The 22,985-nt window shown below is 40.7% G+C and overlaps 3 protein-coding genes and 1 long non-coding RNA gene across 5 annotated transcripts; 2 read left to right on the top strand and 2 right to left on the bottom strand.

The window, feature by feature from the left end:
• Positions 1-805: 805 nt before the first annotated feature.
• Positions 806-5,518, top strand: LOC109625408 (cytochrome P450 2J6-like). Its single transcript, XM_020080617.2, has 9 exons — positions 806-1,194; positions 1,285-1,447; positions 1,727-1,876; positions 1,953-2,113; positions 2,348-2,518; positions 2,845-2,986; positions 3,255-3,442; positions 4,582-4,723; positions 5,077-5,518. Exons 1-9 carry the CDS (start codon positions 865-867, stop codon positions 5,250-5,252), a joined length of 1,623 nt encoding a protein of 540 aa, XP_019936176.2. The 5' UTR covers positions 806-864; the 3' UTR covers positions 5,253-5,518.
• A 283-nt stretch (positions 5,519-5,801) lies between these two features.
• LOC138407209 (uncharacterized) lies at positions 5,802-8,241 on the bottom strand. The gene is made up of 3 exons (XR_011240623.1): positions 8,101-8,241; positions 7,607-7,725; positions 5,802-6,558 (listed from the first exon to the last, which is right to left on the bottom strand). It is a non-coding gene; the product is annotated as an uncharacterized lncRNA (long non-coding RNA).
• LOC109625616 (cytochrome P450 2J4-like) lies at positions 6,370-12,150 on the top strand. The gene is made up of 9 exons (XM_020080914.2): positions 6,370-6,579; positions 7,509-7,671; positions 7,847-7,996; positions 8,081-8,241; positions 8,394-8,570; positions 9,390-9,537; positions 9,653-9,840; positions 9,924-10,065; positions 10,916-12,150. The coding sequence occupies exons 1-9, from the start codon at positions 6,370-6,372 to the stop codon at positions 11,089-11,091; spliced, it is 1,515 nt and encodes a 504-aa protein (XP_019936473.2). The 3' UTR covers positions 11,092-12,150.
• Positions 12,150-22,889, bottom strand: LOC109625409 (multiple epidermal growth factor-like domains protein 6). 2 transcript variants are annotated; one of them, XM_069522164.1, is made up of 23 exons: positions 22,662-22,889; positions 22,044-22,184; positions 21,882-21,942; positions 21,626-21,805; positions 20,947-21,072; positions 20,206-20,346; positions 19,780-19,905; positions 19,416-19,448; positions 18,724-18,846; positions 18,404-18,526; positions 18,111-18,233; positions 17,135-17,257; positions 16,662-16,784; positions 16,057-16,182; positions 15,443-15,571; positions 15,213-15,305; positions 15,005-15,100; positions 14,595-14,690; positions 14,342-14,437; positions 13,624-13,725; positions 13,405-13,510; positions 12,986-13,102; positions 12,150-12,386 (listed from the first exon to the last, which is right to left on the bottom strand). In XM_069522164.1, exons 2-23 carry the CDS (start codon positions 22,173-22,175, stop codon positions 12,311-12,313), a joined length of 2,451 nt encoding a protein of 816 aa, XP_069378265.1. In that variant the 5' UTR covers positions 22,176-22,184; positions 22,662-22,889; the 3' UTR covers positions 12,150-12,310. The 2 variants fall into 2 exon arrangements, with proteins under 2 accessions (XP_069378265.1, XP_069378266.1); XM_069522165.1 differs by lacking the exon at positions 19,416-19,448 and having other exon boundaries at positions 22,662-22,885.
• Positions 22,890-22,985: the final 96 nt, after the last annotated feature.

Below are 22,985 nucleotides of genomic sequence, written 5' to 3'. Positions count from 1 at the left end.
CATTACATTAAACTTTCTTTTCAATTCAAGGACTTGGGCCTTGTGAGCTTGACATTGTCGTATATTGGGGTTGCGATGATGTGAAGATGATGAAGGAATCTCCGATGACACCGTCTTGATTGTATATAAAAGTTTAATACAAAAAGTTCAGCATCAATACAAGCAAAGCAATCTGCCTGGAGAGAGATTCGGGGCCAATGTGAATCTTCTGCTGAGGCAACTTCATCTCCTCGTTTATATAGGAGGGTTGTTTGCGTAAACCTAAAGAAAATGCATCTGGCTTTCCTCCAGATTGTCCGGTGCCAGGAAGGGAATAGCACCAGCTCTTCACGTTTATACAGTCACAGGAAGGGAGACGACACTAGCCCAAATTTAATGTTGCACTTAGAGCTGTGACCTATCACCCTACCATTTGTTCAGGCTTTCTCCAAATTCCTCAACACCCTGTGGACCTCAAACCTAAAGATAAATTTCTTTTATGGGGAAGACTACACATAGCATTTCAGACACCACAACATATTTTTTATTTGTCATTTTATTTTAGCGTTAATTTCATCTAAATGTAGAAGGTATAGCCACGTTATTACAAGATTAAGAAACAACACACACACTGTCTATCGCTGAATAAACTACAAAATAGTTGTAAAAGTACATACTCAATGGTTTTGTTTCCATCTGACCAGTTCTCACTTTCTTGTTTATTAAAATAAAAAATGTCTGTTCACTTTACATAACAAAAACAAAAGTTGCAGAGTTAGGTGGAGTACAGAAATATTCAGCTGTCTTGATTCAAAATTGACTCATTTCAGTGTTTAGGGTGTGCTCGTATTTCCATGTTACAGTAGTAGACGCATACCATGCTCTATGAGGTCAGAGTCCAGTAGTAGCTGCAGCCTCATAAGAGAGAGGAGGGGAACGACTGGAAAAACAACATTTCACAAGAGGGGAAGCCAAAAGAAAGGTGGAAAAACCCAAGTCCGTTTTCACATGATGGATTCCTTATTTTCCATGACTGGATCCTACTTTGCCTGGGATGTGAAAAGTCTGCTGCTCTTCTTGGCAGTTTTCATCCTCACCACAGATTATATCAAGAACCGTCGGCCGGTCAGCTTCCCTCCAGGACCCTGGGCCCTTCCTGTTGTGGGCAACATGTTCACCGTGGACCACAGCAGGACTCACGAGAGTCTGACAGAGGTGGGTCAACCAAGGACAGGACTCATTTGTCTGTGATCTGTTCTATCAGTAGCATCAATGCTCAAGCTTTTCTCTCAAACCTCCTCACAGTTAGGGAGAAGATATGGAGACGTGTTCAGCCTGAGAATGGGTTCAGCGTGGATGGTGGTGTTGAACAGGTTTGAGGTTCTGAAAGAAGCTCTGGTGACGCAGGGGGACAGCCTGGCAGAGCGTCCTGATCTTCCTCTGATGAATGACATCAGCAATGGTCTAGGTGAGAGGTCACAGTACACACACACACACACACACACACACAGACATTGTGTATTGCAATGCCTGTGAATAATCATACAGTAAAGTTGAGTGCACACTTTGAAGTAAATTATGTTTCTGCTGTACGGATTTGGCAAGATAAACTTGTTTCTTCCTGTTACTGAATTTACACTTATATATATTTTTGTATACAGCACTATCTTAGATGAGACCTCATGCTAAAATAAAGTCTTGTTTTAAATTTGGAGAAGTTTGTTTGACTCTGCATATTTCCTGTTAGGTCTCGTATTCAGCAAGAGTCACATCTGGAGGCAGCAAAGACGTTTTGCACTTTCAACCCTCAGACATTTTGGATTGGGCAAGAGGTCACTTGAAACTGTCATCCGGGATGAATTTACACATTGTGCAAAAGAGTTCAGTGGCAATAAAGGTGAGCGGTTACAACGCAGATCATGCATAATGAACACATGCATGATCTGCATATAATTTATTGTTCTATGGTGAAGGTGCGCCATTCGATCCACATCTCACAATCAACAACGTCGTTTCCAACATCATCTGCTCCCTGGTTTTTGGTCATCGCTTCGAGTACAGTGACGAGACCTTCATGAAGATGATGAAGCTGACAGGAAAAGGCCTTCAGATCGAAGGCTCCATCTGGGCACAGGTACCACAATTAAAATCTCGTGATCAAAACCTATTATGTGCTTTTTTGTGCATTACATTTCTCATTATAAAGCAGGGCAGTGGCTCTGTTTGGGCACACGTATACAAATAATTAGAAAACAACAGCACAACATGGAACAGGCTGCACAAGAGCTGATTTGTAATACTAAGTATTTTAGCAGTAGTTTAGTTTTAATAGATATGGACAGAAAATATTATGTTCTATACTGTGCAGCTCTACAACTCGTTCCCTCTGCTGATGAGACGTTTGCCGGGGCCACATCAGACAGTCCAGCACATCTGGAGTGAAGTGAAGGACTTTATCAGAGTAGAGGTTAAAAAGCACAAACAGAACTGGGATCCCTCAGACCAGAGAGACTACATAGACTGTTACCTGAATGAGATGGTGAGTGACTCTAGAAACTAAGTTTTATCTTATATTATGAGGTTTTTACTGATGGCTATCACAGGATTTAGATATTTTTGCTATTTTAGCCTAGCGTTAATGATCACTGGTATTGCCATTTTGACGATATATGCATGTAATTGATTGTGAAAAAAAAGGGTTTTTTTGTCATATTTATCAAAATGGCAGGCTTAAGTGTCCCCCTGACTTTTTTATGTCACCTGAAAAGTTACCATCATAAAAGATTTTGAATTTCTGCAATAACACAGACTCTTAGTTGATATCATTTATATTCCAACCGATATGCCATTTGTCTGAATTCTCAGAATAAGGGACAGCCAGACAATAGATTTGTTGAGGACAACCTGGTTATGAGCATCCTCGATCTGTTTGTGGCTGGTTCAGAGACCACATCCAGCACCCTGCGCTGGGCTTTGCTTTACATGGCAGATAACCCTGAAATTCAAGGTAAGAGCCCCGACCAAGCTGATGTTCTTTGTTCTTACATAGTAACGTGCATATGAATGATAGTAAACACATTTGCTGCTGTAGAAAATCAATACCAGTGTTTCAGGTTCACACCAAATGACCTGCTTCAATAATGCTACTGACAGAGGCTATATTATGAAATCACTAGTGCCCTTCACAAACTCTGTAATGAATAACTATGTGTAAATACTTTTAAATAATACAGTGTGTCCTCTTGTGACTGATTCAAATCCCTCTTGTTGCACAGAGACAGTCCAGGCTGAGATAGACAGAGTGATTGGAAAGTCCCGACTGCCATACATGGAGGATTGTGCAATCCTGCCCTACACTAACGCTGTCATCCATGAGGTGCAGAGGATGGGCAACATAGCCCCTCTAAGCCTGCCTCATCTCACCAGCAGAGACATCCAGCTGGGAGGCTACACCATCCCAAAGGTCATTTACCATGATAATAATAATAATAATAATACAATTATATAGCAATTTTCTAGGCAATGTTACAAATGGTTTCCAAGGCAGAAACAATGAGAATAAAACAATGGAAGATGAACATAGCAGTTGTCAGTGTTAAGAAGATAAGAGAGCCAATGCCAATAGTATGCAAAAGCTTTCATTAAAAGAACATTTTTTAAGAAGAGACTAAAAAACCTAAAAGAATTAAATGGGGAGCAAATTCTGTTGGGGCTCAGACAGTAAAAGCTAAGTCACCCTTTATTACCAGATGAGATCTGGACATAACCTGCAGGGCTCCATCTGTGGATCTTAGGTCAATATATATAAAAGGTATTTGGGTATAAGGCCTTAAAAGTGAGTAACAGAATTTTAAAGTCAACACAAAATTTAGTAGGGAGTCAGGATACAAGCACAGGGGTGATGGAGTCAAGCCTTTCTGTCCCAGCATTAAGCCGACAGGCAGTATTTTGTATTAATTGATGTACGGATGTCTGGCTGATACTTGAGTAAAATTCATTACAGTAGGCCTAATGAAGGCAATGTACAACTTTTTTAAATCAGTGATCAATATAAAAATATTTAATTTTGTAGATTGCCTTGATGTGAGATAAGACAGATGTCATCGTTAAAGTAAAGGAAATTGCGGTTTAATATCAGAGCAGTTTGTGAAATTTGTTAGACTGCGATCTATGATGTTTAATGGCAACGTAACTTAAAGTGTCATCTACAAATGATGACTTAAAGAACTAAAATCAAGCAGTTACCTCTATTGTCATTTAGTAGTTGGTCATTAGTAACCAGACAAGTGCTGTCTCAGTGCTGTGAAGGGGTCTTGACCCAGACTGGAAACTGTTGAAAAAAAAGTGTTTCCTTAAAGTATATTATTTGAAAAGATATTTAATTTTCCAGAACCTTGAATAAAAAAGATTCATTTCATTTCATTTAGCTGAAATGGATCCATAGTGAAACAGTTACATCTCATAGTAGCTTAGTGGGGAAGTTAAGACTTAATATGCAAGTACTTTAACGTTGAGACTGTAACTGGTTGAAACTAATGCAATAAAAGAAAACTGGCGTTTTCATGTCACATTTCATGTCGCTTATTTATAAACTCTCACCAGGGCATTACAATCATCCCCAATTTGACCTCGGTGATGTTCGACAAGGATGAGTGGGAGACGCCCTACACCTTTAACCCAGGACACTTTCTGAATGAGGAGGGGAAGTTTGTGAAGAAACCTGCTCTTATCCCTTTCTCTGCAGGTGAGGAGAAACACTGTCACTTGTGTTATTGCTTTCCTTACCTGCTTAATCAGGGACTTGTGGCCTGTCCTTTGCACACCCTGGGACCTTCGAGAATAGAGACAGGAAAAAGGTCAGGGATCATCACTTGGTCCTTTATGCAAGTGTCAGTGATCACTACAATGACATTTGTCTTGATTTCGCAGTGACACACCAGGAGAAGCTGAAAAAATGATTAGTGGGAATTGTTGATCATTATTTAATAGTGGGCACCAGCAGATCAATGGAGATGTTTGACCTTTCTTATAGCCCTGAAATTAGGGCTAACAAGGGACAAAATGTTCTGCTTGACTCAGTTTGTTTATCCGTCTCAGGTAAACGAGTGTGCCTCGGGGAGAGCCTGGCCAAGATGGAGCTTTTCCTCTTCTTTACATCCTTCATGCAGCACTTCACCTTCTCCATGCCGCCTGGGGTGAAATCTGAGATGGAGTACTGTTTTGGTCTCACTCTGGCACCAAATCCTTATGAAATCTGTGTATCACCCCGTTAATACTCTACAAATAGCACAAAGGTCAATAGTATTTTTCCGTCCTGTCACGACTTACTACTAAAACATATCAAACTGAATGGCTTCTGTAACATAACATGGTGGCTCCTGCTGAGATCTCTTGGTTTCTTTGTATCTGTTAAGGCCTAACCTTCCCAAAATGGGCTATGAGATCTCTTTCTATAGACAAGCTTAGCTTAGCCTTACACTGCACAATTCAAAGATCTTTGTTGCTTTCTCACTTGAAAATAAAGTGCATATTTCAATAATTGTGTATGGTTCCACTTTACTGTTTATTTGGTGACAAGTGATAATTTAAGTAAATGTTTAATATTTAATGTGCAGAATGTATATTAGTTTTGTTTTTTTGTAAAGTGATGGAAACTTTTTGAGATCATCGAAAAGTCACTGTCTCAGCGTTTTGACAGATCGGGATTATTCCAAATCTGGACACTTCCAGTGGAATTTGACCTATCCTAGACAAGCTTCCATATTGGCTTTAGCAGAAGTGGGTGTCTTCAGGGTCATGGTATAAAGAGGAAAACAACATTTGCTTTCCTCTCTTCAATTTTATTGTGACTTCCTGTGCTATGAGGATATAAGCAAACGATCCCAGCTTCATTCATCAAGGTAGCTTCACAATACCCACAAGACCGGACAAATCGTGGGAGAAGCTAAAACAGCTGTTGGAACAAGCTGGGTGAACTATCCCTTTAAAATGACTTGAACTGTTTAACAATGAATGTGGACAAAGTGTGGCAAAGGATAGAGGTATTGCCTCCTTATCTGGGTACATAGGCTGTGAATGATTATAGAACTGTTACATAACCCAACTAGCACAACAGTCACTTATTGGTGGTCATCTGGACATGCACACAAAGAAAAACTTGATGACCCACCCACTGTTGTTGATATAAAAGCTCTACTTAGAGAGAAAAACCATTTGTCTCTTGTTTGAACTTCCAGGACACATGTAGCGGATCACAACTCAGGCATAAATAAAAAGATATTTGTTTTTATTACCTCTGGGAATTTGCCCTAAGGTGATTATATAAAACTAGAGCACCATCGAAATGACTGCAGATTTTCCCCGTGGATCCAGAGGCAGCAGGTTGTGAGGATGGATGGGCTCTTTGGTTTTTCCGTTTCCTCTCTGTGGCTGTGGCAGGACGTTCGCAGCTTGCTCCTCTTCACTCTGGTCTTCTTGGTGATAGCAGCGTGTTTGAGGACCCGTCGTCCCAGCGGCTTTCCTCCAGGACCACGGGTGCTTCCTCTTGTGGGGACCATGTTCTCCCTTGACTTCAATAATCTCCACAGAGAAATCACCAAGGTAGGATTCAGATAATGTACATTACAAGGAAGCACTCAGATCATTTACTTCAATAAAAGTACAGCAGTGTAAAATACTTAGTGAAGTTCTGCAGTAAAACTCCATCATTACAAAAATAAAAGCTCTGTGATGGTTATATTCTTATATTGCATTATTAAAGTGTCAATACACATATCAACAGCATTTTACCAATGTAGCTTCACATCGTGGAGCAAGATTCATATTGTACTTTACAGAAGTTTAGTTTCGGGTCCAGTCCAAAGTGTCACACTATGAATCAGGGCTATTTGTAAAATAATGGAGGAGGTAACTTCTGAGGTAGGAGAGAAAAATACCAGTCATACTATTTCATCTTTTAATGAAAAGTTGTGACTCTCATTGAGACTAAAAACATTGAGTCTACACGTATTTCTGCAACAAGCCAGTTTGGGATAATGACTTGTATCTTAATTTAATGGTGTAAAAAGTGCAACATTTGCATCTGAAATGATGTGGATTAAAAGCATAAAATGATAATGTTCAAATGTGCTCTCGGGCCTGTGTTGATCCCTCCTGTATCACCCTCTGTACAGGTGAATGTGGCTGTTTGAAGTAGACAATGTTTAAATGTAACAGTGATCCTACGCTGGAATGAATTCAAATTTAGTATGGAAAACATTCACATGTATTGTGTAAAATTATTAACAATAACTCAAACTTTCAATCGATAATACTTTACAATTTGGACAAAGGCAAAACAACATATGTTCGGATCAAAAGGAAGTTGTGCAATGATAGATCCAGATTTCCAAATTAATTCGCTCAAATGCAGCTTAATCCCCATTTAACATTAAAACAATAAGTGCTATTGTGGGTGGAGACTATTTACTCATTAGGCCAAGGTTGTATTTATGCTGTTTAAATCTCACTTATGCCTTTTTTTGTGGCAGTTAGCAGAGAAGTACGGGAATGTGTACAGCCTCAAAATGGGCTCCTCCTGGATAGTGGTGTTGAATGGCCTCGACGCCCTGCAAGAAGGTCTACTCACCAACGGAAACATCTTGGCTGACCGACCGTTAATTCCTCTCCATACTGACGTGCTCCCTGACCTGGGTAAAGATTTTCTATTTCCATAACCCGGGCTGCTCCATAGATAGTTTCTACTCACTGTGGAAGAGGAATAGTAATGTATGACATTTTGTATGTGACTGTAAATATCTCCACTTCTACCTTGAACCTTTTTTGAACTCTGAACTCATTTATGTCTAAATTCCATTTTTCTCATCAGGTATTATCTTTACCAATGGATACTTGTGGAAACAGCAAAGGCAATTTGCCCTCTTCACTCTCAAGTACTTTGGAGTTGGCAAGAAATCACTGGAATCTACCATACAGGACGAATTTAATTACATATCCAGAGAGATTGCTGTTCATGACGGTAAAGAATCTAAAAAGCAAAAAGACAATAATAGTATGAACTGAGGTCAGATGTGTAAAGTCTGATATGTGATCACCTTCACAGGCAAACCCTTTAATCCTCACATGATTATGAACAATGCCGTCTCCAACATTATCTGCTCCCTGGTGTTTGGTCATCGCTTTGAATACGGCGATGAGAAGTTTGTCACTATGATGAAGTTGATTGATAAAGCAACTCAAATCGAGGGCTCCATTTGGGCGCAGGTACTGCTTTTAAAAGCTGCAGCATTAATGAAAGCTTTTTCTACTCTGTATTGATTCATTGCCATTTTGACGCACTCATATCAAGTACTGCTTCTAGAAACACGTGTTCTTGCTAGTCCTCTTATTTTGAGTCTTCTCGGTCATATCAACAGCTGTATAATGGGTTTCCAATGCTGATGAGACGTCTGCCGGGCCCTCACCACACTCTTCAGAAGATTTACGGTGAAATGGTAAAGCTGATGAAAATCGAAATCAATCAACACAAGAAAGACTGGGACCCCGCAGAGCCCAGAGACTTCATCGACTGTTACCTGACTGAAATTCAGAAGGTGGGTGAACAAACGTTTCATTGTTTTAAGTAAGATTTTGTGCAAGATCCTAAACCCACAATCCTTGGTTGATTCTTTTGTTGATCTAATGGTAACCTGAGAATCTTAATTTTTTTCTACTGTTGGTTGGACAATACATTTATACTTTTAGACTTGAAAATGTGATGGGCTTTTTATCACTATTTTCAAACACTATCTAAAAGCTTTTGATTAACGGTGTAAATTCACAAAAGATAAGTTGGCAATGAAAATAATAATAATAACAATAATAATTGTTAGGCTTTACTCTTCCTAAAGGTTAAGGTGTAATTTACATTTAGTGAAATAACTTTAATATTATAAATTCATTCTTGGTTTCCAATGGGCCCTCTCTGACTAATCATTGGAGTATAAAAACTATAAACTTCCTAAAGAGGTCTGTAGTATATGTTCGTGCAGTGAAATCACAACCACTGAAAGTTTATTATAAATATATAATTTATAGTTTATTACTTGAATTTTTCATTGTAACGTAGCCATTCTTATAATAGTCGAGCATATAATTATTTAAAATCTACTGAAGTCAAAGGGGATTACGTGTTACGTAGATTACGTATTTTGAAATAAACTTAAAAAGTGAAGTGATAATGATATTCCTGCGGTCTGTATGATATACATCAAATGTTGAATAATCAATTTCCCACCCTGCCTAATCTTTGACCACGTGTTACATAATATCCTCATTAATTTAGTATACCATTGTATTTTACATGTAGATTTTACATTCAAATTGAAATATCAATATGACGATGTGTATTTTTTTTAAATCTTCACCATTAGAGCAAGAAGGATGATAAAGAGGATGCTGGTTTTAATGAGAATAATTTGGTGATGTGTTCGTTCGATCTGTTTGGAGCCGGCACTGAGACCACATCCACCACCCTGCGCTGGGCTCTGCTCTACATGACAAAGTACCCTGAGATTCAGGGTAGGAGCTCACACAAGTGGACAAGAAGGCAGATTGTTGGGAAAAAGTACAAACTTGAATACTTGTTGCTGTAAGATATGTTTTGTTTTGTTCCCTTCTCTGTCATGTTGCACAGAAAAGGTCCAGGCAGAGATAGACCGAGTGATTGGACAGTCCAGACAGCCGTGCATGGAGGACCGTGCAGACCTGCCCTACACTGACGCCGTCATCCACGAGGTGCAGAGGATGGGCAACATCGTCCCTCTGGGGCTGCCTCACTTTGCCAACAGAGACCTCCAGCTGGGAGGCTACAAACTCCCAAAGGTGATTTCTTGCACTGTGTTCTGTCTTTTTTCTCTCACAGCTACACTCGCTCTTTAATCCACTCATTGTGATGCATTTTTCAGGGCGTTACAGTGATTCCTAATTTGACCTCGGTGCTGTTTGAGAAGAACAAGTGGGAGACGCCCTACACCTTTAACCCTGGACACTTTCTGAATGAGAAGGGAAGGTTTGTGAAGAAGGCTGCGTTCATCCCTTTCTCTGCAGGCAAGTACCATCTCACATTTTAATGGCCAAGATATTTTTTTTTACAAATCTATTAATCCATTAGTTTGTCTGATCAGCTGGTTTACTTTACACCAGAATCATCCTGAGAAATGTATTATTTAATAAAAAAGTATTTAGGAGCATTATTTTGTGACAAATTTGAGGTAATAAGTGGAAATGTTGCTTTTACTTAAGCATATTGTAAACATTTCACAAGCCTACAATAGTGCCTCCTCTTATCAATGAGAGAACAAATCAAAGTACATCCTGCGTTTAAACAAAAGTGGGACCAAAATATTGCCCAACATTTTACTGCATTGATTTAGTGCTCCTATCAAACTGTTAGACTCATGCTGGGCAGCCTAAACTTGATTCCTATACCCACAATGCAACTTGTACTCAATCATGCTCGCAATTAAAAACACCTTCTTTCTATCACCACACCCCAACATTTCTTTCATCCTCAAACTTTGTGACATCACTAGAGGCCATTTGTCACATTCCTCTAGAGCCACAGATGGTTTGCACAATCTATTTTCAAACATGCAGTGATAGTAACTAACCAAGATCTTGTTTCAAGTTTACAAGGGCAAAAGGTTTTATAGGTAAAATAGAGATTTTATGTTATATTATAAGAGAAATGTACAGTGTCTGAGATCTCACAGAGGTGCAATAATGGAAAACACAACTGCAAGAGCCACAACACAACCATGGCTTTTATATTCGCATTCCCCGTTAATGCACTTGTGTGAGACGTCTCAGCCACCATATGAATGTCTTCATAAAACTTAAAATAATTTTCTGTATCTTTGGCATTCCTCTGTTGAATGGTCCTGTATTTTTCCTGCAGGTAAGCGAGTGTGTCTCGGGGAAAACCTGGCCAGGATGGAGCTCTTCCTGTTCTTCACCTCCTTCATGCAGCACTTCACCTTCTCCATGCCTCCTGGGGTGGAGCCTAACTTAAAGCCCCGTGTTAGCGTCATTCTTTCACCCCAACACTATGAAATCTGTGCCACACTACGTTAAGTGTGACACTCCTCAAGCTTTAAGTTGCATTTCAGACAAATGAATTCTGTTTGTGAAACAGGATAAAGTTCAACATAAAGTTCTACATGCATTAACATGAGTTAGTGTTCTTGGTGACCTAATCCACTTCTTATAGTTGCAATAATAAATATTTGGCCACTTGGAGTAGAGTTAGCTGGATGTCTAGGGTGATTATGCAAGAACTATTAAACCCATACCCATTAAACTTAGTGAGGGGTGTGGTTTGGGAATTACCTATCTTGAACACATGTAAATTAAGGGTCAGATTTTTTTTTTACTTTCTTCAACTATCTTTTATGACAAATAGTCCATTAGGTTATCAGACCATATCAGTTTTTCTTTTATATGTCTACTTTAAGAACTAAACAATCATATGTCAGATTGTTGAGCCGTAGTGGAGGTGTCTACAGCGGTTTGAGACATCTCACACAAGTGCATTAATGAAAAACACAAATGCAAAAGCCACAAAATGGAAACACAACCACAGTGGAAGTGTGTGAAAACAGATGCTGACAATGAAACAGGCAGTCATTTACTGTACATCATTTGTGAAAACCCGGACAAATCAGTCTCTGCTTAAAATTAGATGCTTGTCTCTCGCATCTGTGTTTTCCGTTCATGCACTTGTGTGAAACATCTCAGCCACCACAGGTATGCACTCTAATGAGCTAACCTGGATTTACAGGCTGCAATTTAAAAGGAGTCATGAGCCAGGGGTTAGATAAAAGTATTACCGTGATAAGATGTATCATACATAGTCACACAACGCTGCTGCTGTAACTGAGGTTTTAAGTCCACGACATTAACTTGAATTTTTTTTTTTTATTGGGAATATTCCCTGAAGTGAACTCTTCAACCACAACCTTTCACTGAAAGTTTGCAGACAATAAAAACCTTAGTAATACTGACACCATTTTGTAGAACGCTCAGCTGCCACATTACAAACATCTATTGTACATTCTAAGGAATATTTCTCATGAAATGTAAATGATGGTGTACAAAAGTGAGATAACCAAATAAACAGCCTTAATGATACAATCCCCTTTCTCATTTCAGTACATCGACTTGATCTAAAAGAAGCCACATCAACCTCACGTTGATTCAGTCACATTTAGTTTTACAGGTTAGTTTCGGTTTAAAATCTTGTCTGATGGGTGATGTGTCCTCGTGACCTGCAGGTTGTTGACAGCACCGCTCATCAGCCCTTCCTTTGCGGACACTGGATCTTGTAGCCCACCCTGTAGGCCTGCAGGTACACACGTGCCTGGTTTATCCTGGAAACACAACCACGCAGCAGTCAAAGCTTGTAACACTGTAATACTAATACACTATGATGTTATTCAACCTTTTACATGTTTGAATCATGGTCCATGAATTCTAATGTTACACACATCCCACATCTGCGTTATTACACAGAAACTCCTGGACCGATTACCACGAAACGTCATGGAAGGATAGAGTCTGGGTTAGAGATGATCCCTTACTTTTTTTGTGCAGATCTGCTAATTTTCAACATTTTCCTTGATTTTTCAGGTTATCATTTCTTGATCTTACAGAAAAAGGCACATGCTCGGGGGACTATTTTTTATGGGTGTGTGCAATATATGGATCCAAATAAAAATCTGGATCCAGTGAATTTAAATGTGGTTTCACACAGGTGTTGTTGGCAGAGGAATGCACTCCCCTGAGTGCCATTCTTATTATCCCATCATTTTTATGACCTTGGAAAACAAAGTATTAGTACTTTTATGACATGTATTTAATAAGTAGATAAGAAGATCAGATATGTTTTTTGAACCAACCACCTGATACCTCAAACAGGAGACAACTTGAACTACTTAATGCCGGAGGAGGCAACAGAAAAACATGTAACCTGTATTTAGTGCAAAGCTGAACTCCCAGGGGTCCACAGCGGTCAACGTAACTCTCCCTGAACGCCTTTCTCACCGCTCGAGCCATACTGACCACCGTGGTGACCACAGGACACGTCCTAGAACATAAACACACAAATCTGTATCTGCAGGCCAAATTTAAACAGTGGTTTTAGAACAGAAACAGTTTTTCAAATGCTCATCAGAGATGCAAAGACTAAGACCATCTACCAAAGAGTACGCGGCCATTATCTCCAACAACTGATCTGACAAATTGAAATGATCAAGCATTTCCAATGTATTTTAGCAAGTTTCTTCAAATGAGACCATTGATTGATTAGCAGTCAACACTGAGGACCCACAGAGGTGGGTGTTATGTATTTGTGATTGTGTTGTTACTCATGTGGTTATTCACACTCACAGTCGTTCACAGCGCAGGCCTGCGGTGCCCTCTGGACAGGTGCACGTGTTGTGAGGACTGCAGGTGGCTCCGTGTTGGCAGGGCGGCACACAGGGGGTGGTCACCGCTGCACACACAGCACACAGCAAGAGTGTTAATGCAATGCAAAGGCACACACACACACACACACACACACACACACACACACACACACACACACACACACACACACACACCAACCTGTTTCACAGAGGCTCCCAGTGAATCCTTTGGCACAGCGGCACCTGTTGTGGCCCACACACACTCCTCCGTTCTTACAAGGTTTCTGACACTGAACAGGTTCTGAGGGAGACAGAAGAGAAAACAGTTCACGTCTTCTCCTCCAGCTCAGAGAGCAAACACACTGTGAGGTTTATCTGTTAACTATCTATTACTGGTATTTCGGTAGGGAACATGGATTGTGTCTCTTTTGAATTAATATGGCTTCAGAGTTGCAGCAGGCAGTGTTACTTTTCACTCTGGACTGTTTATTGTGGAGGTAACATGAACTTCTAGTCATTTATTAATTTATATTTTTGCAGGTGTGAACTGGTGCTACACTTGACCATGTACAGAGCGCCACTGACTGGCAGCCTGGGGAACTACGTATGATAAGACAGTTGTTCCCAATCTTTCTGACTTGAAACCTTAAAACCTCATCACAGTAAAAGTCAAAGTAATGTGGTCTTATTTCAAACATTCTGCCTTTGGCTTTGCATAAATTAGAGGCAGAAGGGAACAATGCTCATAACTTTTATTTTGAAGACAGTTTGTTATTTTTTGCTATTTTTATTTATTTATGGGTTTTATTATATTAAAACACTGGTTTAAATCAGTCATGTACAGTGTTAACTGAAATGTTTTAGTTATATAACAATCCACACATGCAGTGACAATGTATGAGTGTGTAGAATCTCACCTATCTGGCAGCGAGCTCCTTGCCATCCACCAACACATGCACATTTGTTGACATCCACACATCTACCACCATTTTGACAGGCAGGAGTGCACAGGGCTACACACACACACACACACACACACACACACACACACACACACACACACACACACACACACACACACACAGTGTGAAGCAGCCTGCAGGTAAGAAGTCAAATTGACAGACCTTTAGTGTAACTAAAGTAAAATGTTCTGGTGTTTTTCTCACTCACGCAAAAGGCACTGCTGACCGCTGAAGTCAGATGGACACTGGCAGGTATCAGGCTCCACACAGCGACCGCCGTTAGCACAGGGCAACTCACACACCGCTGACAGAGACAAGTCAGACAGGATGAATTTATATTTAATCATTACCATTTGGGATTCATGTACAACGTCTGTGGTAAAAACTGTAAAAAAGAATATGAGCATCGTGTAATGACACATTACTTCATACCCTGAGGTAAGATTTCTATCCTTTATCCTGAAGTCTTATATTACTTCCTTCTGTATCAATGTTTTTTTGTGCAATCTGCTTTGCTTCCTTAAAACCAATCTCTGTGTTTATAGACACTATCTCTGGAGTGCGTTTTTATACAGAGGCGGACACTCTTCATTAACCTTCGTGTCAGAGGGGATCTACCTGTGTGGCAGCCTGCTCCGGTCCAGCCGGGAGGACACAAACACTTGTTCCAGCGCATACAGGTACCTCCATGGGCACAGGGCGGAGAGCACATGGCTGAAACACACACACCAAATTGGATTTTGTTCAATTTCATCCATTTCATCTATCATACCAATTTCGTTTAAGGGTCCTATGATCACCCATGTAGAACAGTGCAGGTTTATACCTGAGCAGCCCACACCAGGGTATCCCAGAGGACAGTCACAGTTGTTTGGAGCCACACAGACACCATAGTTCTGACAGCGAGGGTCACACACAGCTGGAAGGGCAGAGTCATAAGCATTAATAGATTTGATTTTATAAATCATAAAAAAAGTTGCATTAAAATTCACTTTTAACAATAATGTTTCCATGATTCTTTTGCGGAAAAAAAACACTGTATGTTGACTGACTCACGTTGGCACTTGGTGAGGTCATCAGTGCGAACTTCATACCCCTCCCTGCAGGTGCAGTTAAACCCAGCAGGGTGGTTCACACAGAGCTGCTCACAGCCTCCGTTTGTGAAGTCCCCACACTCATTTACATCTCATGACAAAGGACATGGAGAGAAAGTTAAACAGGTGAAACTCTGGCAAGATATTTATGAAAGCTTGGTCCTGGCTGAACTGTTCAGGGTCATAAACGACTAAACATTTTTTCCCGCACTTAATTTCAGATCATTTTATAGTTGTTTAGATTCAAGCAAAACTTTTAGCACTTCGCTGTTGTTATCTGAAAGACTACAGCAATAATTTCCATCAACAGAGGGGTAATAGCTTTATATATAAACAATTTATGTACTTAAATACTGAAAAACGAATATTCAGAAATACTGCATAACCTCATTTTATGACACAAGCTGTTCCAAAACTCCCATTAAAAATATAATAAAATATAAAATAAACAGCTTCATTTCGGTGACAAGTCTAAATCTGCAAAATCCCAGACAACAGTGTCGCATTGTCTCAAGAACAGAGCAGCAAATTAACAGAGGTATAGTGACGGTGTGAGGAGTGACAATGAGGTCTCACCCACGCAGCTCCTCGAGTCCTCGCCCAGCTTCCAGCCTGTTCCACAGCTGCAGCGGACGTGGCCCTCAGCCCCCACTGTGCATACGTGGTCACACCCGCCATTCCTCAGCTTACAAGATGAAACATCTACGCAGGTAATAAAGAAATTACGCTAACAGATATCCGTCAGCTGAAAAGACTGGTTTGGTTAGGTTGATTGACAGATGAATGATCAGCATCTATTTTGACAATTGATTCCTCTGTTAAGAAAAAGTGCCAAAAACTCTCAGAATTTCAGTTTCCAAATTGTTTTGCCTTTAGTTGACTAATTTTATAGCAAATTAACATCTTCATGTTTGGGACTATTGATAACACGAAACAAGACATCTGACCTTTCATAGACAAAACAATTGACTTATAATAGTTAGAATGGGTTGGTAAATTAGTTGCAGCCTTAATTTGGTGTATCTGAATTATCAGAATGACCTTAAATTATCTTCTAAAAATGAAAAATAAAACAAAAAGGTGTTCTCCTTAGAATCAGTTCTTCTGCATAATTTGAAACAATATACGTTGTATAGCAAAGAGCAATTTATATGTAAACAACAGTTTACTGAGAAACCTACTGCTGCAGGTGTGGTTGTCCGTGTCCAACAGCAGAGGAGGAGGGCAGTGGCACTCATGTCCTCCTGGAGAGTTGGTGCAGGTGTGGGAGCAGCCACCGTTCTGGAGTTTACATTCATCAATGTCTGAGTGCACGCACACATGCACACACACACACACACACACACACAGACAGAGTAAACATGTTTTTAGACAGAGGACACAGTACATTTCCTGTGTAAGATGTCTGTAACTGAGTCTGGCTTCTTGTCATTTTACAAAATGTTCTCCTAGGAGACCCACTAATGTCCATGCAGAAAAGATGTTCATAAACTAACACACACACACACACACACACACACACACACACACACACACACACACACAATGAGACATCCACGTGCTGTAAAGTGGCCAATGCTTACACAGCTTAGATGACAGAAAACAAGTGTGTAGACAGCAGAGGAAAATGACAGAGTGTCGGGGAGTGACTGACCCACACAGGTGTGGTGGTCGATGTGCAGCTGGTAGCCAGGCTTGCAGGAGCACTGGAACGACCCAAGAGTGTTGATGCACATGTGCTCACAGGTCCCATTCAGCGCCGAGCACTCATCCACATCTGTGGGATCAGTTCATTCAGTTCACGCAATTTACGTTTCAAGTTAGCACTTGTTTCAAGAGGCTTGGAGGGCCATGTGGATGGGGTGTGCATCAGGGAAGCTGCTTGTTAGATCAAGGGCCCTGACTTTTGAGGATGATGAAATCATCTGAACTTTTCCATTGATTAAATCCATGTCTTGATCAGCTACTTTGAGCAGTCATCTTTTTCTCTTTGAAAGTACTTCATAGTTACAAATAACAGTCACCCCTCATGAATAAGCAGTGTATAATCAGTATTTATGTAACAATGTGAAAGGAATCGCTTTTATTATTGAACCTGCAGAGAATCATCCACTGAATCTGCAGCAGCTCATTGTTTTAGAGTCTGGTCTGAAACTTATCTTCTGTGTTGTTTTTAGCTGCAACAAAAAATCCAATTTACAATAAAAAAAATATGAAAAGTTAAAATTGGTAACCAACAATTGTGTTACTGTGACTTCTTAATTTTAACAGACACCGTGTGTCTGTCACAGGCCAGGCTGAGAAAGTCTCCAGATAAACCGAAACCTCTCACTCTGACTTTTTGGCAAACATGTGCACCACATCTAGGTAAGGTGTAATCTGGATGTGGCCCATGTGCTAGATGGTGAATATAGTCCAAATAGCAAAAAACAACCTTTGGGACCTTTGGCTGACATATGGTTGTATGGCTTACTTGTGGCCCCAGATCTGGCAAACAGGAGTGGAATGCCATGCCATAATGAGGTATGTGACAAAACAATTTATCTATGTTAGAAATATGATGATACTGTTTTTCAAAACCTATGTCAGCTGCTTGATGTGAATGGACCAACAGCTGACCTGGGTTTTACCTGTGCAGTTGTGTCCGCCCTGGTCCAGCTGGTATCCGGATGCACACTGACAGCTGTAGCCTCCGGCCTCGTTGGTGCAGTTGTGTTCACAGTGGCCGTTGTTCAGTGCGCACTCATCAATGTCTGTAAACAAGGGCAAACCTAAAGGACTGGTGTCTGGTGAGCGTGTGCCCAAGTGCTGCTGGCACACACCAAGAATTGTTTGCATGACACAAGGATCGCTGGCAGACACTTAACGATACCGAGCACCACTCGAGGCACGCACATGTGGAAAACACACACTGCTTACCCACCAAAACAAGAGTATCCATCCCCATTGAAGCCCTGGTAACATTGGCAGAAATACGAGCCAATGATGTTGCCACACCGAGCGTTGGTATCACACCCGTGACGACCTAATGCACACTCGTTTTCATCTTGAAAGAAAGAGCACATTATTATTTACAATTTCAGATTCAGTACTCATTCCTTTCCTATTCAATAAACCCTGTTCTGCCACCCGGGACAGTCTTAATGGAAGATATAAAAACAAGCATTAAAACACAGACACACACAAGGAAGCTGAACCTGTCCAAAGTTTTCCCAGGGAGCGACATCAGCACTAATTGCTTACCTTCGCAGTATGTGCCGTTTCCCTGGTAACCTGGTCGACAAACACACTTATAGCTCCCAAGCGTGTTCTCACACACACCCTGACCATCACACACCGCAGGACTCTCCGTACATTCGTCCACATCTGGGACAGAGAGACAGAGGAAAGGTGGTTCTTACAGTGTGACTTATTGCTCTGTGATTATTTGGTATAATAATAAATAATCATTCATTTTATTGTTGTTTAAAAGCCATGGTCATCTGTGAAATGCCCCCCCCCTCCCTCCTGTCAATTTGAGTTGCCAAAGCAGTCTCATGTCTCCAAACCTCAATCAAGTCCTTATTAGGCTTAAGTGGCGTAAAATGTGTCCTGTCAACACAATGAGTGTGTGAGTGACGAGTGATAAAGTGCTGCACATAGATGCACTGTATGAATGTGTGTGTGTGTGTGTGTGTGTGTGTGTGTGTGTGTGTGTGTGTGTGTGTGTGTGTGTGTGTGTGTGTGTAAATGGGTAAATTCAAAATTCAAAACCGTACTCTGAAGCGCTCCGAGTGCAAAAGAGCTATATCTATATATCAAACCATTTACCATTCCTTGATACATTATACATACTCTATATTAAGAAAGGATGAAAAATAACAATATTAACACAATTTCTGTAAAGTTTCTGATTTGGCAAGCAGCGTGTGTTAAACATGGAAAGCACATCATACCTTGACACACGGTGTACTCTGGACATACAGGACCTACAGAGGACCAGGGATCACAAGTGCGGGAGTCACAGAGTGAACAGAGGTGAGAGTAGTAGAGCATTGGGACGATTTACAGAAAAGACAGGAATTAGTCTTTGGAAGATTGATGGAAAAAGATGTGAGAAACAGAAACATAGAGAAACAAAGCAGATGGGAAGCAAAGCAGCAGATTAAAGCTCACTATTCCTGCGAAGACTTCCTTCCTGTCAGCTAGAGTTATCAACTCTGGGCCAATCTCAGTGAAACAGGAAATAACGTGTTAATACCAGGTCAGATCTGATCATCGGTCTGATCCTGCTGTGCTGAGGCTCGACCACAGACTCACCGACACAGGCGGGCGGCTCCGCTCTGAAGCCCGGCTGGCACTGGCATGTGAAGCTGCCAGGAGTGTTCACACACACGTTTCCCAGCTCCCGGCGGCACTGCTCTTCGAAGCTGCACTCATCCACATCTGCAGTGGAGAGAAACCAACCAGCAAGAAGCATTTAATAGGATTCATCAGTGTGGCAAAGTTATGGAGGTTACCATCACCCCTTTGACCTTTCCATGTAATTCAAGGTCATTTATTGAACATTGTGGTTTTTGATTTTATTGGTTGTGGTTAAATGTGGGGAAAAGATTTTGTGTAGTCTGATACATCAGCACGCTGCTCTGTATATTTGTTTTCCAATTTTTCTAAGATATGTTGTTAGAGAGACTACTGGGCAAATTGTACATCCATGTCCCATAGTCATACAAAACACAGCCTCACCCACACAGCTTTTTCCATCGAGGGCGATTACAAATCCTGCAGGACACGAGCAGGTGAAGGAACCAGGGGTGTTCTTACATTCAGCCTCCCCCTGACAGGCCTGCAGACCTGTCACTGCAGCCAGAGCACACTCATCTATATCTGAAGGACACATAAGGCACACATGCATTAAAACCATACAACAGAGGATGCATGGTACAGAGTCATCTCTGACACTCTCCCTCCAGTCTCCTCACACACACATAGAGTACATTCCTTCTGCCTCACACACAAACTCAGTCCAAACAAGGTAATAATGGTTTATAAACAATGTTTTATAAAACAAAATTGGTCCTCAGACATATACCAATGTTATGGTAAACATTTTTCATACTGGTGTCAGCTGATGCATACATTTAAAAAGTAGCAATGATTCCTTAGATGTCATTATCAAACCTTCATGACAAAGTAAAGTAATTTAGGAATGATATTATCTAAACCATAAACTTTATTATAACCTCAATCAAGAAATATAATATATATATAATATAGAAATATTTGTTTTTCTTAGGATATAAACATAAATGCATCTTTTTCTACATTCTACATTTTCTACATTAACATACGTATTGCTTTACATGCAGATACCAATGTGTTAGTTATCGGCTCATATCAGCCAATTTTATCAGCTGCAGTTTCCAAGCTCTACTACACACACAACCACACAATCACTCACACATACACACACAGATGCTAACGAACCTTGGCACCCTCCAGCACCCATCAGGTAACCACGGAGACAGCTACACGAGTAAGAGCCAGGGGTATTAGAGCAGCTGGCATACGGTCCACATGGTCCTGGCCCCTCTCCCTCACACTCATCAATATCTGTAGAGCAGAGTGGAGATAATGTCCAACTGAGGTCACTGTTTATGCACATAAAAATGTGAAACATGATCTGGTGTCATGTAGCAACATGTGCTGTTCAGATGGACAGAGTTTATTATAGTGCTGTATTATTAATGAATATTTCCTGAAGGGAAAGTTGTGTTGTGCACTGATTTCTCAAATTGAATGCAGTGATACTTTTATTGACGTTCTACACTTATTATCTTTAAGCACTGGTTTGTAGGACTAGACAATAAAACAATATCAGTAATTATCACAATATAGTTTGCATTAATAGCAATAATACAAATCAATATGTATATCAATGTATTGCTAATGCATTGTATGAGTACAGTCAGGAGGTATAACACATAATTGTTCTACCTCAGATTTGTAAAATGTTTTGCTTTTTGTAGAAGAATTAACTTTAAAAAAATAATAATTCTTTAATTAACATTCATGTTGATAATTATAAGTATTAACCAATATGATTTATTTTTAATCTTGTGGTCCAGCGATACTGGTTTCTGCTGCTGATTTTGTTCCTCCTCACCTTTACACTCAGCAGCTTCGTCCAGGGTGAATCCTGCAGGACAAGTACAGTTGTCCCCAACCTTCACCATGCCAGATGCAGGACAGCCACATCTAGAGCCGCTCTCCAGAATCACCTGGTTTCCTGGACACTGAGGGGCAGGACTGGAGCTCGGAGAATATGTCATTGTCAAGGGAGATGCTAAAAGAAAAAAGCTGCAATTTTATGGAGAAACTTAAAACAAGCCAAGAGAAAATGCAGAAAAACAACAACTCACATGTGGTGGGTGTGTGGCTTGGTGTAGGTTCACTGAGATTTCCGATTGCGTTTTCGATCACCTGATGGTGAACCAGAAATTGAGTTTAATTGATGGCATCACCCCCAAAAGGGGACATTTGCATTTTTGCAGATTCTCAGGGGGGTTTCCTCGCCCACTAACCTGGATCTGTGTGATCTCCTCCTCTGTGTGCTTCATGACTTCATTTGCATTTTCCTCAGTGCTGCTCAGAGGTTCAGCTGCAGACAAACCCAGCAGCAGCAAGGCTGACAGGAGGGTCCACATGTGAGCCATCACCTGGATCTGTGTGGAGAGAGGACAAGGAGCAAGCAAAGACAGATCAATGAGAGTAATAACTGAGGAATGAGAGCTTCAGTACTTGTGAAATCACACTCATATAGACTGTGCGTGTGTGTGTGTGTGTGTGTGTGTGTGTGTGTGTGTGTGTGTGTGTGTGTGCAGCAGTAACATAAACCACACGCTGCATGTCCAGGCAGGCAAAACAACAGAGGGGTAAGAGCACCCTGTTATTAAGTGAACATCAACCCCCTGGGCTGTCTGCACTGAACAAAAGAAACTTCAGCTGCTTCAGTGAACAGATACAAGTTTTAGATATGGTCAGCTGGATTTGTGACTAAAGTTATTGTAATGTATGAAAAGATTTAGTAGTGGAAAAACTTTTGTGGAACCTTTTATATTTGTGAAAACAGCAGAGACTTACTCTAACTTAAAGAGTAATGAAGCACAGGAAAAGTAACACACTCGATTAACTCGACTTACCCGGTTTAGATGCACTCTCACTCAGAAACAGGGCACCAGGAAATAGAGAAAATTAGATTTCCAGATGTGGAGGAAAAAAGTGCTCTTCTATTCTCTCCAGATGTGGACTCATGCAGCCGCAAACCAGCTCTGTACTATTAAAGGAGGGGGGGTCTGTTCACCACAGCAGTGACTTCACATCCTGTTCAGGAACGTCCCATTCCACAAATCCCAAATCCCCTCACACAAACACACACACACACACACACACACACACACACACACACACACACAGAGGGGAGGGAGAGAGAGAGAGGAGGGCTGCTGCATGGTGCCCCTGCTCTG

Source organism: Paralichthys olivaceus, chromosome 3 (genome assembly GCF_024713975.1).
Source record: "Paralichthys olivaceus isolate ysfri-2021 chromosome 3, ASM2471397v2, whole genome shotgun sequence".
Lineage (NCBI taxonomy): Eukaryota > Metazoa > Chordata > Actinopteri > Pleuronectiformes > Paralichthyidae > Paralichthys > Paralichthys olivaceus.
Note: the sequence above shows the minus strand (reverse complement) of the source record. Positions and strands in the feature narration are given on the sequence as shown.